Source organism: Theobroma cacao, chromosome 6, assembly GCF_000208745.1.
Source record: "Theobroma cacao cultivar B97-61/B2 chromosome 6, Criollo_cocoa_genome_V2, whole genome shotgun sequence".
Taxonomy (NCBI): domain Eukaryota; kingdom Viridiplantae; phylum Streptophyta; class Magnoliopsida; order Malvales; family Malvaceae; genus Theobroma; species Theobroma cacao.
The window spans coordinates 23120681-23140605 of NC_030855.1; the positions used below are offsets into that span (position 1 = coordinate 23120681).

General features: G+C 35.1%; 1 protein-coding gene and 1 pseudogene across 2 annotated transcripts; both read left to right on the plus strand.

Annotated features, from left to right (window-relative positions):
- On the plus strand, positions 386–1768 carry LOC108662477 (zingipain-2-like). 2 transcript variants are annotated; one of them, XM_018122948.1, is made up of 2 exons: positions 386–860; positions 956–1768. In XM_018122948.1, exons 1-2 carry the CDS (start codon positions 431–433, stop codon positions 1546–1548), a joined length of 1023 nt encoding a protein of 340 aa, XP_017978437.1. In that variant the 5' UTR covers positions 386–430; the 3' UTR covers positions 1549–1768. The 2 variants fall into 2 exon arrangements, with proteins under 2 accessions (XP_017978437.1, XP_017978438.1); XM_018122949.1 differs by having other exon boundaries at positions 403–851.
- On the plus strand, positions 4173–15436 carry LOC108662460 (annotated as a pseudogene).

Genomic DNA, 19925 nt, shown 5'->3' on the forward strand with positions numbered 1-19925 from the left:
GTATTTCTAATCAGGTAATTCGTCTGTAATAAAAATGGTATATTACTGTCAAATTTTGCCAGGAGGTTTTGATGTACACCATGATTCTTAAATTCTTAAGTCAAAATTTTGATAGCACAGTAATTCAGCTAAAAGGAAACCAGTCAATTCAATTCTTAAGGAATGATATATGTCATGATATTCACCCTTCCACAATTGACTTGGAGCAGTTAGATTCTTAAATTATTCCAGAGCAAACAACAGGATAACGATTGCAGTCAAACGTGGCTTGAGGGCCTGCATTTTATGCGTCAGCTCCACGGTAGAGTTATATGTTGAAAAATGAATTCTATTGGAGGAGCTATTGGATCACCTATAAATACCGAGTTTGTGGGATTACTTCTTCACTCACTTCCCAAATAGTTGAAGCCACTGAAACAGAAATACAACAATGGCTTTTGCACTAAAAGAAAAATTCCTTATTGCAATGGTGATTCTATTGGGGACTTTGGCATCTGCCATGCCCCGCAGATTGGATGAAACTGTTCTTTTCGAGAAATACCAGCAATGGATGACTCGGCATGGACGCACCTATGAGAAGAAAGAAGAGGAGAATTGGCGTTTCGAGATATTCAAAGACAACCTGGAATTCGTAGAAAAATTCAACATGGGGAATCAAACTTACAAGTTGAGCATCAATCAATTTGCAGACCTAACTAATGAAGAATTCCGAGCTTCCTACGCTGGATACAAGATATTAACTCGCAGAGTTCCACCCAAATCCAAAAGGTTCAAATATGAAAACCAGACCGATGTCCCAGCTAGCATGGACTGGAGAAAGAAAGGGGCTGTCACCCATATTAAGGACCAAGGTTCTTGTAGTAAGAAAACCACACTTACGTCCAAAAGTCTTCAAGTGTAAAATTAATTGCTAAATCATTCTTTGTTTCTAACTTATTTTCACTTGTGTATGAAGAAAGTTGCTGGGCATTCTCAACCATTACAGCTGTGGAAGGGATCGCCAAGATCAAAACCGGTCAGTTAATCTCACTCTCTGCGCAACAACTAGTGGACTGCGTCAAAACCAAAGATACTGACGGTTGCAGCGGTGGTTGGATGGATGATGCGTTTGCATACATTGTAAAAAACCAAGGTCTTGCCAGCGAAACAAAATACCCATACACGAGTAATGATGGAACTTGCAGCCCCCGGAAAGCAGCTATTAGAATTGTGAAGATAAAAGGCTATGAAGATGTACCTCCCAAAAATGAAGAAGCACTTCGAAAGGCTGCAAGCCAGCAACCTGTCTCAGTATCGCTTAATGGTGGTGGACGTAACTTTCAGTTTTATTCGGAAGGGGTTTTCACAGGACATTGCGGGACCTCTTTAGATCATGCTGTTACCATTGTTGGGTATGGAACAAGTGAGGATGGCGTCAAATACTGGTTAATCAAGAACTCATGGGGCAAATCTTGGGGTGAAAGTGGCTATATGAGGATTCAGAGAGATATTCATTCGTCTAAGGGCCTCTGCGGCATTGCTAGAGAGCCTTCCTATCCAGTGGCATGATTAGGCACGTCGACCCTCGGGTGCCCTTATAAGTTAATACTCGCTCTTGATTGGCCTCAAGTGTTCTTTGCTGTGATATGATCGTGTCCTATGGCTGTTTACATAAAGCTGTCAGGTTAACTATATAAAATTGGGCTTCTTCTTAATGTATTGAATCCCATATAATATTGTAAGTACGAAGATAATCTATATGTTCTACGATCCTGGCTTTGAACAGTTAGTCACGTATTCTTGTTTTTCTTTTTTTTTGAAAGATTTTCTCTATTAATGGGTAGAAATGATACCGAAGAAGACCTTCCCTATCCCTTCCATGCAAAGCATTCCCAAAACCACATAAACAGAGTTAATGCTTATCAAAGCCATTAGCTTAGACCACTCACAAAAAGATAAGGACATACAATAACTTAAGGTATCACAGTTCTAGTACATCACTACTTTACCACCTCTTAAAGCACAGCTGACATCATATCGGAATCGCTACCCAACACCTTATGGCTCCCCTGTGCTATTTCCAGTAAGTCATTCGGTCTCAAGACCCCTTCCTTCGCTAGTCCACCAGCCACTACTTTCCAGTAAGCCAGGTACTCAATAAGTCTCCAATAATCGTGATTTGGGCACTTGTCGAATTTTGCAACTCGTCTCTCGATGATTAACGTGTCATGATGTCCTTTCAATCTTTTAATTAAAGTGAAAATAATTAGTCGTATGGTGAATGATAAGGTAAGGACTAGATATAATCTTTAAAATAAGACCATGATATATTAAGATGAACTTTTTCAAATTAATTTCTCTTCAACTTTTTCTTAATTTTCTTTTACCCATGTTTGGATGGAAGGTATCATTTGATTAGTATTGCGTATCAATATTTCTCACCTTATGGCTTGCTTGGTGTTGGGTTACTGTTAAAGATATGTGCTAAATTGGGCTTCCCCACATAATTGGATATATTTAACAATAATAAGTGTGAGATATTATTTTAAATAAAGAAATAAAAGAGTGTTGTTTTTAAGTAAAGAAGAGTTCAAGCCTTTAGTAATTGGGCTAACCTGGGTAAAGTGTAAATTAGATTATGGTTAGTCTTTCCAAGTCTTGAATAGGTCTTGAAATTTAATTAAACTTGACATTTAGAACTTAAATAATAATTATTTTAAATTTAAAGTTTAGTTTTTGAATTAAATGGATATTAATTAATTGTTAATTGTCAATAAATTTGTCTGTACAAACAGAATTATATATATACAAACAATCATTTAAATATCTTTAAATAGAGACTCCTTTAATTCATTAAAACTAAAAAAAATCTGTGATCAATCTTCCTTCTATTTTTCAAATATTTCTCAAATTACTTCTACATTATTTTACTCAAAAAAATGTAAGAATTTTATAATCTTATCATACATCAATAAGTATTTAAAAAATTGATTTCGTAATAGTAAATCTCTTAATTTCATTATATTCTTAGAATATATCTTTTAACGTATCAACGATGAGAATAAATAAAATTTTTGAAATAATAATATACACATTTTGATTTTTTTTTGAAAGGTCATATCTTGAAATAAATATAATTTTATGTATTTTCAATCTTATTCTCTAACACGTGGTAGGCTAATATAGTTTTTCGAATAATCTCATATTTGAGATACCTTTGGATCATATTTTCGTGCTGGGCAAGATGGGTGTCATGCTGAAAGTTTATTCTAGCACCAAATGAAACAAGCTTTCACCTCAAATGTCTTAAGACAAACATTGCATTTCAAACCCACTTTGAAGTTGGGATTCCACGGCCGTAATTGGCCATTTACCATCAAAGATGATAACCCAAGATAAGGCACAAGTTGCAGAAGAGAATCCAACAGGTCAAAAAGAGAATAATAGCAGCCATCAACTTGCTTTGGCCTGTTTTAACCTAAATATGTTGTTTTGAAAATACTTGTGTGTTCCGGCCTAGTGTGGACACTTTTTGACTTTCTTTCATTTGCTATATTCCTGTCCAATGGCCTCAGCATCGTATGATTTAATGCTGTTGGACCAAAATAAAATAGCTTTAAGTAGGATTCAAGTGGTACAATGTGTCTTACTTTATTTTTATCCCCTTCATTTAGATCGTTATGACTGTGAAAGTTAAACTCAAACTGAAAGTCAGGTTTCTAAGATAACAGAAAATAATTTTCTATTGTAAATATATTAAACTCCAAGGACTCTCCATATGCAACAAAATGTTTTGCTCTTAGTGCTTGTGATTTTTCCAGGGGTTTGAAGTCTGAATAGGCAGACAACATCATTTTTCAGCAATGTGATCTCAAATTTGATAATTAAAGGTACAAGTAAGCGGTATCTAAGGAGATATGGGATACTTGTGACACTCAGATTGGTTTTGAAGATATGGAATTTCATGATTGTAATAGCGGCAAACACCATTCGTGTCTCCCATGAAAGGGAAAAAAAATGGACTGTGGCTCTCACAACTGCAAATGGAAAGGCCAAATGGGCTGTCACCACCGTCAATCATTTCCTTGTCACAAAAGGACATTAGTGCCTTTCATATGCTCTCCTCTGCTATAAATATATGTACCTAGTGACCTAGCATATTATTCTCATAGGCCTATCGCAATATTTTAACGATGGTTTTAACATGCAAAAGAAATATTTTGATTGTAATGTTGATTATTTCAGGGACTTGGGCATCACAAGCCATGTGTAGCACATTGGATGAAGCAGTTATTGCTAAGAAACACAGGCGATGGATGACTCATCACAGACGCACTTACGAGAACCAAGCAGAGAAAGAGAGGCGTTTTAAAATATTCAAGGACAACCTTGAATACATAGAAAATTTCAACAAAATGGAAAACCAGACTCATGAATTGAGCCCCAAAGAGTTTGCAGATTTAACCCACGAAGAATTTCTGGCTTCACATACCGGGTATAAGTTGTCCCCGCCCCCAGGGTCATCCAAGACTTCAGTGTCCAGGACTTTCAGGTACGAGAACCTGACAGAAGTCCCAACTAGCATGGACTGAACAAAAAAAGGAGCTGGCACCCGCGTTAAATACCAGGTTCAATGTGGTAAGAAAACCATAGAATCCGAACTTCCCAATTTGTTTCTCTTTCTCTGTTGTTTTCCCATTGACAGCTTCTCTATGTGAACTGGTTTGTTGAACTTTAGAAAGTTGTGTTGAAGATTGAGTCAAATTCTAATTAGTGGAGTCCTAATAAAATGGGAGTTGTTAGTAGCATAGTGGAGTCCTAATAAAGCGGGGTGGTTAATAACATAGTCCTAAATTTGTGAAGCCACAATTACACAAATATAAGAAATAACGTTACTTTCCTTTATAAATTAAGTCAAAGTTTATATTTTAGTGTTTGTTTGGCTTGACTTTTTTTTTTAACTTATCTACCTCTTAAAAGGAAAAGACAGACCAAATATAAATTTTGAAAAGCTCTTAAAAAAAGTAACTTTTTTTTAAAGAATAAAATTTTGAAAAAAAAGAGCTTCTAGAAAAGCTCTTGTGAGGAGCTTTTTCTTCTCTTCTTTTAAAAATATAAGAAAATTTTTATTTTTGTTTAAAAAATATTCTCATCTGTTAAATATAATTACAATATTACCCTATCAAAAAAAATACCCTTTATGATAATTTTAACTAAAATTATAACTTATAAAAAAGAACTTATAAAAAAGAAATTTACCAAACAACTTTAGCTTAATTTTAAAAGCTATTATTTTTTATAAGAGCTTTATAATAGCTTTTAAGTTAGGAAAAAGTCAGACCAAACAAGCTCTTAATCATCTTATCTTCTAGTCTTTATCCAGTCTTTAGTATTATAAAAGTTCTTTGTCTTAACAAAGTTTTCACGTTTTCTCATCTTTCAATTTCCTATTATTTCTCTGGTTTATTTTACTTTTCCTGCTTTATCATTTTCTATCAATTTGGTATCAAAGCCAGGTTACAGGGGTTTTCTTTTCTTGTTCGTGCTGTTCAAGATGGTAGGGAAGTTTGAAACAAAATTTGAGATTCCACGTTTTGATGGAACCAATTTTGCACTATGAAAAGTGAAGATGCATGCAGTGCTTGTGAAGAATGGCTATGTTGTGGCTCTCTTGACAAAAGAAGACAGACTTGAAGGCATGACTGACAAGCAATCTATTGAGAAGGATGAGATAGCCTTGGCAAATTTGTAGCTAGCCCTGGAAGACAATGTTTTGTTCAATGTGGAAACAGAGACATCTGCAAAAAGTCTGTGGGACAAGCTTAGAAGCATTTATGAAGGCAAGTCCTTGACGAACAAAATCTTCTTGAGGCATCAACTGTACAATTTAAAGATGAGAGATGGAGATTCCATGCAAGAACATCTTAACCAGTTCAATGCACCTGTCAATAAGCTTCAAGCCCTTGATGTCAAAATAGATGATGAAGAAAAGACAAATATCTTACTTTGTTCTATGCTTGATTCTTGGGATTATCTGATTGTGAAGTTGAGTCATGTAAAGGTTCTTGATGTGGATTCCATTGTAGCATCACTACTAACAAAAGAAATGAGGCATAAATCGACTCAATCTAATCCTAGTAATGCTATGTACGCTCGCTGTAGATCCACTGAAAGAAACCCTGGTGACAAAGAAAGATTAAGATCTAAGTCTAAGGGCAAGAAGAAGTTGACAAAGTGCTGGAATTACGAAAAAGCTGGACATGTGAGGAAAGATTACAGACATCGAAAAAGTGAGAATCTTGCGGAAGGTAATTTTCATGGTAATATAGTCGAAGGCACTTTGATAGCAGAAGATGGAGATGCATTAATTAGCAGCAACATTAGAAACTGTAGTAGTCTTGAGTCAATGGATTCTTGATTTTGGAACATCCTTTCATATGACTCCACAAAAGGAATTGTTTCACACTTGCAAACCATGTGAAGGTGGCATAGTTTACATGGGTGACAATGGTCAATGTCGAGTAGTGGGAGTTGGAGAAGTGAGGATCAAGATGTTTGATGGATGTATTTGCACCATTTATGATGTTTGACATGTTCTTGCCTTGAAGAAAAGCTTGCTGTCTTTGGGGATGTTTGACAAGCTTGGTATGAAATTCATTGGGGAGAATCGTCATATGAAGGTGATCAAAGGCATCATGGTGGTAGCCAAAGGAGAATTGAAGGATAATCGATACAGATTGATTGGTGAAACCTTAGTTGGAGAAGCTACTGTTGCCATGTCAGATCTTTCTGTGATTTGGCATAGGCGGTTGAGGCACATGAGTGATCGTGGACTGCAAGTACTCTTAAATCAAAAGCTTCTTCCTAGTTTTAAATCTGTCTCTACAAATTTTTGTAGGGATTGTCTATATGGAAAACAACATAGATTGGCTTTCTCTTTGTCTACAAAAAGTCAAAACTTTCTTGATTTAATCCATGCTGACACTTGTGAAGTACCTGATGTTTCCAGTGGTGGATGTTCCTACTTTGTGACTTTTATTGACGATTTCTCCCACAAGGTATGGATCTTTATACTCAAACGAAAATCAGATGTTTTAGAGAAATTTAAGATATTCAAAGCACTAGTTGAGAATCAAAAGGTTTTGAAAATTAAATATCTTTGAACTGATAATGGAGGAGAATTTTGCTCCAATGAGTTTGATGACTATTGCAGTGAACATGGTATTAAAAGACACCTAACAAAGTGAAAAACACCACAGCAAAATGGTGTTGTAGAAAGGATGAATAGCACTCTCCTGGAATATGCTAAATGTATGATGAGCACTGCAAAGCTAGGAAAGGAATTTTGGGCAAAAACTGTAAGTACTTCTTGTTATTTAATTAATCGTTTTCTTACAGTGTCCCTTAATTCAAAAACTCCAGAAGAAGTTTGGACAAGAAAACCTACAAATTATTCTTTCTTGCGTGTGTTTGGATGTGATGCTTATGTTTGGGTTCCCAAGGAACAGAGAACTAAAGTTGATAAGAATTTGAAAAGATGTACTTTTCTTGGCTATGAGACAAGTAGAAAGAGGTACAGATTATGGGATCCTACTGCTCGCAAGATCATTATTAGTCGAGATGTTATTTTTAATGAAAATGTTTTTCAAGGCACAATTGAAAAGCAAGAAGCAAAGAAGATTATAATTGAGCAAGAACCAAGTTTTGATGACATTGTTTAAGAGAAAATGTCTCAATATGACTTTGAGTCAGAATTGTCTAGTGAAAAACCTTTTCTTGTAGATTCTCATGAAATGCCAACACGTTCTCGAAGGACAATTAAACCTCTAGCCAGGTACGATGACTATATCACTTCTTTAAAGCCTCAGACTAATTTTGTTAGTGCTTATGTGGCATTGGTAGAAGAACATGAGCCTACATCCTATAAAGAGGCTTGTGACTCCATTTATTCAGACAAATGGAGATGTGCCATGGAAGAGGCGATGGAGTCCTTGCATAGGAACAAGACTCGGGACCTTGTTCAATTCCCTGAAGATCGAAAAGCTATTAGCTGTCGATGGATTTACATACTGAAAAAGAATTCAGATGTGAATGTGGAAAGGTATAAGGCTAGGCTTGTGGTAAAAAGGTATGCTCAAAAACCTGGTATTGACTTTGATGGGGTATTTTCTCCAATTGTTCGTTTGACTACTATTAGAGTTGTTTTGGCTCTTGCTGCTGTTTATGATTTTGAATTAGAACAACTAGATGTAAAAATAGGTTTCTTACATGGTGACTTGAATGAAGAAATTTACATGATGCAACCTGAAGGTTTTGTTGAAGAAAATAAGAGAAATCTGGTTTGTCGGCTAAACAAATTATTTTACGCTCTCAAGCAGGTGCCTAGGTGTTGGTATAAGTGATTTGATTCATTCACTGTGAGCTTGGGTTTTAAAAGATGTGAGGCTGACCATTGTGTTTACGTTTATAATGAGGGTAATGGGTGCTTTTGTATCTTGTTATTATATGTAGACGATATAATTATTGCAGGCAATAGTTTTGGAAAAATGTCTACACTAAAAGCACAATTAGCTAGGGAGTTTGAAATGAAGGATTTGGGAACTGTGAATCAGATTCTTGGGATGAAGGTACTCAGAGAAAGAAAGGGTAGGAAAATCTGGTTATCTCAAAAGGGTTATATAGAAAGAATTATGCTGCTCTTCAATATGTAGAATGCAAAACCAGTAAGTACCTCATTTCCTATTCATATTAAATTGTCTTCAGAATTACCTCCCATTATTGAAGCAGAAAAGGCAACGATGTCTCGACTACCATATTCATCAACAGTAGGATATGTTTGCCATGGTATGTACAAGACCAGACCTTGCACAAGTAGTGGGAGTTCTTAGCAGGTATATGGAAAATCCAAGTTGTGATCATTGGGTGGCTGTCAAGTGGATCCTCAGATATCTTAAAGGCACTCAAAATGTCCCATTGTGTTTTAGACACATGAAACCGCAGTGCATTGGTTTTGTTGATGCAGATTTTGCCGACAATAAAGATGGAAGGAGGTCTACTATCGGCTATGTTTTTACCATGTCAGGAGGAGCAATCAATTGGGAATCAAAACTACAATCAGTTGTAGCTTTATCAACAACGAAGGCAAAATACATGGCAGTAACATATGCTTGCAAAGAAGCTATATGGCTGCAAAGGCTTCTTGAGGAATTGATGATGAAAAACAGGAGGTTATTTGTGTTAATAGTGATAGCCAAAGTGCTCCTCATTTGGCTAGAAACCTAACTTTCCACTCACGTACAAAACACATTGATGTTCGTTATCATTTAGTTAGAAATGTGGTTGAAGATGGCAAGATTATCTTGAAGAAAATTCACACAAACTTGAATCCTACAGACATGTTGACCAAGTTTGTGACAATAGAGAAGTTTAACAGATTCAAGAGTTCTCTGGGTCTTGAAACAGTTCATTGTTCAAATGATGCAATCGTGCCTTCAAGTGGGAGAATTGTTAAAGATTGAGTCAAATTCTAATTAGTGGAGTCCTAATAAAATGGGAGTTGTTAGTAGCATAGTGGAGTCCTAATAAAATGGGGTGGTTAGTAGTAGAGTCCTAAATTTGTGAAGCCACGATTACACAAATATAGGAAATAACATTACTTTACTCTATAAATTAAGTCAAAGTTTATGTTTTAATCATCTTATCTTCTAGTTTTTATCCAGTCTTTAGTATTGTAAAAGTTCTTTGTCTTAACAAAATTTATTTTTATTCTTCGCGTTTTCTCATCTTTCAATTTTCTATTATTTCTCTGGTTTATTTTACTTTTCGTGCTTTATTGTTTTCTATCAAGTTGTTGGGCATTTTCTTCTGTTGCTGCTGTAGAAGGGATCATCCAAATCAAGATCGGTAACTTGGTCTCATTGTCCGAACAACAGTTGGTGGACTACGCCACTAGCAATGACGGATGCCATGGTGGTTTGATGGACAATGCATTTGAATACATTGTACAAAACCAAGGAATCGCCAAGGACATAACATACCCTTATAAGGTAGCCAACAGAACTTGTGACCTTAATCAGGCATCTGTCCCAACCCACCGTATCACTAGCTACGAAGATGTACCTGCAAACAATGAGGAAGCACTTCTGAAAGCTGCGAGTAACCAACCTGTCTCAGTTGCTCTTGATGCTGCTAGTCCTACTTTTCGGTTTTACTCAAAAGGTGTGTTTGATGGAGAATGTGGGACTAAAGTGAATGATGCTGTGACTATAGTAGGGTATGGGACAAGTGATGATGGTGCCAACTATTGGTTAATCAAGAACTCATGGGGTGAGAAGTGGGGTGAAGGTGTGAAGAAAAATCAATTAAATTCACACTGCACAGAAATATGATCTTTCAAAGAGCAGAACTAAAAAGAAACAAAGCAGGATGGAAATAGGGAATAAAATTTTTTGATCAGTTCAGCTCATAGCTTCATTTCAGTTTTTGGTATATATAGTAACTCATACCTCATGATTACAATTCCTTCCTTAAAAATCGGATCTGTGGTGAGTGCAGAAAATAAAAAAAAAATAACAGCAAAGCACAAAACAAATCATAAAGTTTTGTGCCAGCAACAACCTTCAACAGAATAAGAAGAATCTAGAAGAAAGAACACCTGAACACAATACGACAATCAGCTAAGTCGTATGACTAAGCTGTTGATAACAAAACTAAAGTAAAATGACACTCAAGGCAATGTTTCAATCATAAAAAACAGGCTTCAAATGATGCCGTGTTGACTCATTTTCCTTTCTTCTTCAGCATTGTTGACTGGCGTCCTTATTTGACTCTTTACCTGCTGGAATCACAAACTTCAATAGACCTCTTTGATTCTAGTAGGATAAACACCTAGCTTGTCTCTAAGAAATTCAAATCGATCAGCACTTAACCCCTTGGTAAAAATGTCTGCAACTTGATCATCAGTGTGACAGTATTCAAGCTGAATCTCACCTTCTCTAACAGCATCCCTCAATGCGTGAAACTTCACCCTTATGTGCTTTGTTCTGCTGTGTTGGACTGGATTTCTAGCAATGGCCATGGCAGACTGATTATCAACTCTTATCAGAGTACCTTTTTCTTGAGGAAAATTCAAGTATATAAGAACCTTTCTCAGCCACAAGGCTTGATTAGCAGCTGTAGCAGTGGCTATGTATTCTACTTCAGCTGATGATTGAGCAACTACTTCTTGTTTCCTTGAACTCCATGTAAACACACCACTGCCAAAAGAAAAACAATACCCTCTAGTACTTTTTAAATCATCAACCGATCCAGCCCAGTCACTATCAGTGAATCCTTGCAGATCACAGCTTTCAGACTTCAAAAACCTTAAACCATAACTTGTAGTGCCTTTCGTATACCTTAAGATACGTTTGGCTGCAGTGAAGTGATGAACTGATGGAGCTTGCATGAATCTGGATAAGAGGCTTGTAGCAAACATCACATCTGGTCTGGTAGCAGCTAGATACAGTAAGGAACCAATGATACTTCTATACATAGATTCATTTGCCTTTTCTGCACCATCATCAATACAAAATCTACTTCCAATAGCTAAGGGTGTTCTAACAGCTTTACAGTAATCCATTCTAAACTTCTTTAGAAGATCCTGAGCATATTTAGACTGATACACAAAAATCTATTCTACTGACTGCTCAAACTCCATCCCAAGAAAGTAAGTCATAAGCCCCAGATCAGTCATCTCAAATACCTTTAACATATCAGCTTTGAATTCTGTTAAATAATCACTCTCTGAACTAGTTATCAACAGGTCATCCACATAAACAGCTACAATAAGCTTTACTGAATCATCATTTTTCTTAACATATAGAGTGGCTTTATTAATGCTTCTTTCAAAACCATGAGTCCTTATATGATCATTCATCCTCTCATACCAGGCTCTAGGAGCTTGTTTGAGACCATATAAAGCCTTAATTAACTTGCAAACCTTCCCTTCAGCACCTTTCTCTTCAAACCCCTCTGGTTGCTGAACATAAATATCTTCTTTTAGAAAACCATTCAAGAAGGCTGACTGGATGTCTAAATGAAAGATTTTCCACCCTTCTTTAGCTGATAGGGCAGCAAGCAATCTGATTGTGTCATGTCTAGCCATAGGTGCAAAAGTCTCTAGATAATCTACTCCATAAACTTGTGTAAACCCCTTCACAACCAGTCTAGCCTTGTGCTTGTTCACAGATCCTTCTGGATTTAGCTTTGTCCTGATAATCCATTTAACACCTATCACATTTTGGTTTGAAGGTCTATCAACCAATATCCATGCATTGTTCTTTTTAATCATCCAATTTCAACTTCCATAGCAGCTCTCCAATGTTCTTCCTTAGCTGCTTCAGCAAAGTTGGAGGGCTCAGCTATAGCAACATTACACCTACTATAAATCTCTTGCAGTGATCGAGTCCCTCTAACAGCTAGTCTTTCATCCTCTGTGTGAAGTGAATCATCATCCACTTGAAGATTAGCAGTAGTAGTCACTTTCACAATTCTATCAGCAGACTTAATTTTCCAATTCCAGAAAAGCCCCTCACCAAAATTAACATATCTACTGATGAAAACCTTTTTAGATTTCACATCATAGAGCCTATATCCCTTAGTTACCTCACTATAACCAATGAAAACTTCAACTGAAGACTTAGCATCAAACTTTGACCTTTTTCCATCTGCAATCTTTGCATAGCATAGGCAACCAAAAGTTTTAAAGTGAGCCACTGAAGGCTTTTGTCCAAACCACAACTCATATGCTGTTTGCTATGATAGAACTCTTGAATAAGTTTTATTTAGTATGTAGTTTGAGGTATTGACTGCCTCTGCTAAGAAATAAGTAGGCATATTCATTTGGTATAAAAGACACCTTGCCATTTCTGCAAGTGTCCTATTTTTTCTCTCTGCTGTGCCATTTTACTGAGGGTTATAGCTCACTGTTAGTTGATGTTGAACTCCACAATCTACTAAGTATCTCTCAAACTCTGAAGTAGTAAACTCAGTACCATTATCACTTCTCAAGATCTTGATAGTTGTACTTGAGAAGTTTTCCACCAAGGTTTTAAACTGAACAAATTTCTCTAGAGCATTAGACTTCTGTTTGATAAAATACACCCAGCAGTACTTTGTAAAATCATCAATGAACAAGATGTAGTATCTGCTGCCATTTAAAGAAGGATTCTTCATTGGTCCACTGAGGTCAGTGTGTACCAATTCAAGTTTTCTAGAAGCTTTCCACTTGCTTACTTTAGGAAAGGATTTCCTGGTTTGTTTTCCAAGCTGACAGGTTTGACAAAGCTTGTCTGGTTTAGTAATGGCAGGTAACCCTTCAACTAGACCTTTAGATGCCATTAGAGACAAGGATGAGTTATTAACATGTCCAAGTCTCCTGTGCCAAGTTTCAGACAAATCAGCTTCATTATTCAAGGCTAAGTGAGCTGTATCAGCTAAGTTCGGTGGATAGCAATGATTCTTCATTTCCACAATGAACAATTCTTCTCCATGTGGATCAAAAATTGTACAAACCTGATCTTTGAATAGCAAGGCATAATGTTCCTCAGCTAACTGACCTACACTCAACAGGTTTTGGTTGGCTTCTGGAACATAGTGCACACTATTAATGCACTTATATCCTGAAGCTGTCTCAACTTTTACTGTTCCAACTCTAAGAATTTTTAAAAACTTTCCATCACCTATCTTGACCTTAGACTAAAAACTAGTATCTAAAGTAGTGAAGAGACCTTTGTTACTTGTGAGATGGTGAGAGCAAGCACTGTCTAGCAGCCAGATATTTGACTTTTCTGAGTCTTCCTCCATCTTTGCCATAAACAGAACCTCATTATCATTTACTTCTTGTTCTGCTATAGCTGCTTGAGTTGAAGATTCAGACTTCTTAGCCTTACACACCTTCTCTACATGTCCCATCTGCTGACATGCCCTACATTTAACATTGGGCCTATACCAGCAGTACCTCTCAGAATGATTCTTCTTTTTGCATATAGAACAAGGCGAATATTTGTCTGCTGAACTTTCCTGCTTCTCTTCTCCACTTTTGCTTTTCCCTTTCTGTTCAAACTTCTTTGAACTTCCTCTTTTTATTTTCAATCCTTTAGTCTTAGCCACTAAAGCACTCTCTACATACTCAGCTCTCATAGCTCTCCTCTGCTCAAGAGCTAGTAGGTTGTTGATGAGCTCATTCATAGTCAGCTTAGTCAAATCCTTAGAATCTTTTAAGGAAGTGACCTTCGATTCAAATTTTTCAGGTAGGCTAATGAGAAACTTCGCTACAATTCTTCTCTTAGTAACCACCTCTCTTAGCAACCTCAGCTCATTAACAATCCTGAGAACTCTATCTAAATATGCTTGTACTCCCTCATCATCTCTCATCTTAAGAGTTTTAAACTCTCTAGTAAGATTCATAATCTGATGCATCTTAGTGGTTTCATTTCCTTGAAACTCTTCTTATAATGTATCCCACACTAATTTAGGATCTTCAAAATTAATAATCCTAGAGAATATACTCTCAGACACAGCTGATTGAAGACATATTAAAGCTTTGTACCTTTTGACGACCTCCTCACTGTGCTGCTTTATCTAGGCAATTGTTGGATTGGCATGTCGTTGCACAGAGGCCTCACCATTCTCCACTACATCCCAGAGATGAAACGCCTTCAAGTAAGACCTCATTTTCACAGCCCAAACTCTGTAATTTTTGCCTGTGAATGTTGGTGGTGTTGATGCTGAAAATCCAATGGTTGCCATGATACCTTGCTTCGATCACCAATCAGCTAGCAGAAGCAACAATCCCTTAAGACAACAGCTCTGATACCATGAAGAAAAATCAATTAAATTCACACTACACAGAAATATGATCTTTCAGAGAGTAGAACTAAAAAGAAACAGAGCAGGATGAAAATAGGGAATAAAATTTTTTGATCAATTCAGCTCACAGCTTCATTTCAGTTTTTTGTATATATAGTAACTCATACCTCATGATTACAATTCCTTCCTTAAAAATTGGATCTGTGGTGAGTGCAGAAAATAGAAAAAAATAACAGCAAAGCACAAAACAAATCATAGAGTTTTGTGCCAGCAACAACCTTCAACAGAATTAGAAGAATTGAGAAGAAAGAACACCTGAACACAATATGGCAATCAGCTAAGTCGTATGATTAAGCTGTTAATAACAAAACTAAAGTAAAACGACACTCAAGGCAACGTTTCAATCATAAAAAACAAGCTTCAAACGATGTCGTGTTGACTCCCTTTCCTTTCTTCTTCAGCACTGTTGACTGGCGTCGTTCTTTGACTCTTTACCTGCTGGAATGACAAACTTCAACAAAGTGGGCACATGAGAATCAAGAGAGAGGTCGATGCTTCGAAAGGGCTTTGTGGTCTTGCCACAAAGGCTTCCTATCCAATTGCATGAGTAGCTAGATCCTGGGGGCACTGATTTCTTCTCAATTATTAAATGTAAACCTTTCAGCTCATTATAATAATTTATTGCCCTTCAACTTTATGGTTCTTTTAACTATTTTTTTCGTTGTAGCATCAAAGTATAATGTTTTTTTTTTAATTTAGAAAAGTGAATACAAATTCAATCTATCTGACTCATTTATAAGCCCAAGTCTAAGCTAAAATCAGGTTAAATCTCAGCCTAAGAGGCTGTAAAACTAATGGGCCTATCCATATCTTTTTGTATAAAGGTTACACTTCAGTTTTAGTTAATACCAATAAGTTATTGCGAATTCCTTTTGGAAGGTCATGAAAAGGCTTAGTGATGTTTTTAATTTATTTATTTTTTAAAAATAAAAATTAAGTTAAATATAGTTTTTGAAAAGTTTTTTAAAAAAGTAATTTTTTTAAAAAATAAAATTTAAAAAAAAAGTAAAGAAAAGTTTAAGAAAATAGGTTTCCCTTCTCTTCTTTTAAACATTTCGTTTTTTCAAGAAATACCCCTTTTTAATTAATTTCTTTCTCCTTTTCCTTCTTTTGCAAATTACTTTTCTTTAACGCAAAATCTCAATCTCCCTCTTTTTTACCTCTCTCTACAAAGACTATTAAAAAAAAATAGAAGATCAAATAACAACATAGCAAAATTTAGGATTTTTTTTGTTTTTACAAAGATTAAGAGAAAATAAGATCTAAAATTCAAAGTTGTATTTAAGTAATATTTAAAGGTTTTTTCTCTTCTCCGAAAAATCTAATACTATTATTACTATACAAGTTTGAGAGTTTTCTCATTTTTTATGAATTTTTTTAATTTTAACATTTGAAATCGTATATAAACTCGAAGTAGATTTGTTCCGCTTTGATTTATTAGGTGATTAACGATGATATGAATACATTTTATGATAATTTTAATTAAAATTAAAATTTATATAATTTATTTTACCAAAGATTTAATTTAATTTTAAAGGTTATTATTTTTCATAAAAGTTTCCTAATAGCTTTTAAACTAAAAAAAGTTGGGCCAAACTTAAAACTTTATAAAAGTAAATACAATTTCAATGGACTGTATATATTGAGGTTATTTCAATCAACTGCGTAGATGGTATAAGGATGCATAAGTCAAAAAATACAGGGTCCTAAAGTTAACATGTCATCTTATCTTTTTCCTCTTCTTCTAGGGGGAAAAAAATGAAAGACAACCGCATGCACATCTTGTCATTCTCCAGTTGAGGATGAATACAGATATTTTGATTAATTCAGTGTTGTGATTCAATCCGAAATGAACTTGTTCTATGATAGTTAATGGTCAAATGTGTCTTCTAGGAACCTGATTTTGATACATTCACTAGGTTCCGACTTCCAAGATTCCTAAAATTTTGATATTTATTGCCCATCAGCTACTCAAATTAAACAAACCAACAATAGAATAGCAAAATCTAGATTGTTTTTGTTTTTATAAAGATAAAGAAGATTCAAAATTCAAAACTGTATTAAAGTATTATTTAAAAGTTTTCTCTCTTCTCTAAAAAAATCTAATACTATTACTACTATACAAGTTTGATAATTTTTTCCTTTTTGTATGAATTTTTTTGATTTTAACATTTGAAATCATATATAAACTCGAAATAGATTTGTTCTGCTTTGGTTTATTAGGTGATTGAAGATGACATTAATATCTTTTATGGTATTTTTAATCAAAATTAGGGTTTATATAATTTATTTTGCCAAAAGTTTAGTTTAATTTTAAAAGCTATTATTTTTTATAAAAACTTTTTAATAGCTTTTAAACTAAAAAAAGTTAGGCCAAACTTAAAACTTTATAAACGTAAATAAAATTTCAATGGATTTTATATATCCAAGTTATTTCAATAAACTGCATAGATGGTATAAGGATGCATAAGCCGAAGAATACAGGGTCCTAAAGTTAAAGAGTCATCTTATCCTTTTTCTGTTCTTCTAGGGGAAAAAAAAGAAAGATGGCTGCATGCGCATCTTGTCATTGTCCAGCTGAGGACAAATACAGATATTTTAATTCATTCAGTCCGAAATGAACTTGTTTTGTGATAGTTAATGGTCAAATTTATCTTCTAGGAACCTGATTTTGATACATTCACTAGGTTCCGACTTCCAAGATTCCCTAAAATTTTGATATTTATTGCCCATCAGCTGCTCAAATTAAACAAACCATCACCTCTAATAAAGTTTTGATATGTTTTTAATATAGCAACTGCTGGTAGAAAAAAAGGACATGCACATACAGAACTATCACTACCCAGAATCGAAACTGTATGAGAGGAACAGCTTTCATTAGGAAGCAAAGCCATGAATGGCAACACATGATGTCAAGTTCAAAACCAGAGAGATATCAGCTGGCAAGTACATGATTCGCGTCTCTGATGGGGCAAAGGATAGATACATGTGGAATCTCTTCTTAAAAATGATTTATCGCACTATTATCATTATCTAAGGTGCATCAGATGAGCAAATGCTGTTCCTTTTCATTGAATTATTGCTTGCGTTTAATGGTTTGTATTTCATTAATTTTTCTAGAGACCATTGACAATCATATATATAGTTATAGTTGAATTTGCTTGGAAAGTAGAGTGACGAAAGGCAATTCCAAAGCGTACAGTTGCTCAGAGGTTGCGGGACTCGTATTCATCTTGCTATACAAGATAATAATTGCAGTCAGATTTGAATTAGGGGCCCGAGATTGATACATATACTACCAGCTAGGTCCCAAGAGACCAAAACTCCTTGAAATTGACTGCAGATTAACCTCTGGCCACTTAAAGAAACTTCATACCTGACAAAACAAAGGTCAAGTCTCAATTAGTTATCTTTTGATCAATTCCTCATTTTCCATTTGCCTTGTCCCGCTCATTGATTGAAGCTATCATACTCAGTAATGAGACAAATGACTGGATGCAGCTATGAAAAGAAGGCAATAGGTAGAGGGCAGCGTTTTCAGATATTCAAGGGCAACCTGGAATTCGTTAATAACTCAACAAGAGGAAGAAACCAAACGTATACGCTGAGCACTAACGAATCAGGAAAGAATACCTACCGTTACATATGCATGATAAAATCAGGATAGAGAGGACACTCAGGGGGCAATACCTGTTCTGTATATAACAGCAAGATTCATGAAAAACCTAAACCAACTGGCGGAAGACTGGAAGTGAGTTTCACTTTAATCAATTAGGACAAGGAAAAATGAGACTTTTCTTATTGCTTTAAACTGGAAAGGCGGCTGTAAACATGTATACTGAACGCAAACACGTGTTTGAATTATGTACTACTTACTTATATGTGTCGTAACGTGCGGATTCGGAAACTTGACCGCTAGACGCGGGTGAAAACTCACTAAAAACTAAGAGTCGTTATCAATCTTTTTAACTAACTGCGATTGGCCACCTATTGACTCGATTCTAATCGATGAAGCCTTAAATTAATTTTAAACCCACCGAAAAGAACCTTAAACTGGTCTACGTTTTTCTAAATATAAGTTCGGGAGTACGGTTACACTCGGGGAAGGATTAGCACCCCCGGAACGCCCGTTCTATGAACGGTACCATTTTTAGATTATCCTATTAGGCTTTAATTTTTAATTTCACTATATTTCCTTAGTTATTATTCTCTTATTTTATCTCCTATTTAACCTAAAATAGAATGCAAATATGAGGCAAGACGAAATGCATGGCGTGGGATAAAAATATGTCGGACGAATAACTTTTTATCGAGAACGTTCTCTCGGATCCATCCATCATACTGGTGGGACCCGGGCTGTTTACTCACTTAAGGAATTATCCGATAAATTCGCCTTCGCAAATTCGACGAATAAATCTCATCATCGGAGTCATCCTACGTTTTCTTTTAAAATAGCATTTTCGTGCATAATGAACCTAATTCGGGCAAAAGCCTTTTATTAAAGATGTTTCTCGAGACCTCCTATCATACTGGTGGGACCCGAAGACATCTTTTCACCTAAGAAACTTTTCGAGAAATACCCACTTTCGCAAGATCCTCTGAAGTTCCCATCATCGGGGCTTAAACTCGAAAACAAAAATATTTATATGCAATGATATGCATGATACAATATATATGTACATACTATGCTAATGCAATTATCCATTTTTTATTATTAATTATTATTTTCATTTTATTTTATTTTTTATTATCATATTTTCTATTTTTTACTAATTATTATTTTTTTATACTTTACATTTTTTATTTTAAGTTACTCTTATATTTTCCTTTTATAATTAGATAAATTGTTTATGATTCCATGTTACTTTAGTGACAAAAATTTTATATTTTTTTATTTTTATTTTATATTTTTATATCTTTGTATATATTTTTTCTTATATTTTTTTATTTTTATTATTATCATATTTTTTCGTAAACAATCTTTTATCCAAACCTAAAGCCTAAAATCTTATTTTATATATCTATATTTAATTCTT

Excerpts from the sequence above, each read along its gene's own strand:
- LOC108662477 (XM_018122948.1), top strand. The coding sequence starts at position 431 with ATGGCTTTTGCACTAAAAGAAAAATTCCTTATTGCAATGGTGATTCTA. Across the intron at positions 861-955 it reads TAAGGACCAAGGTTCTTGTA|AAAGTTGCTGGGCATTCTCA; the intron begins GTAAGAAAACCA and ends TTGTGTATGAAG.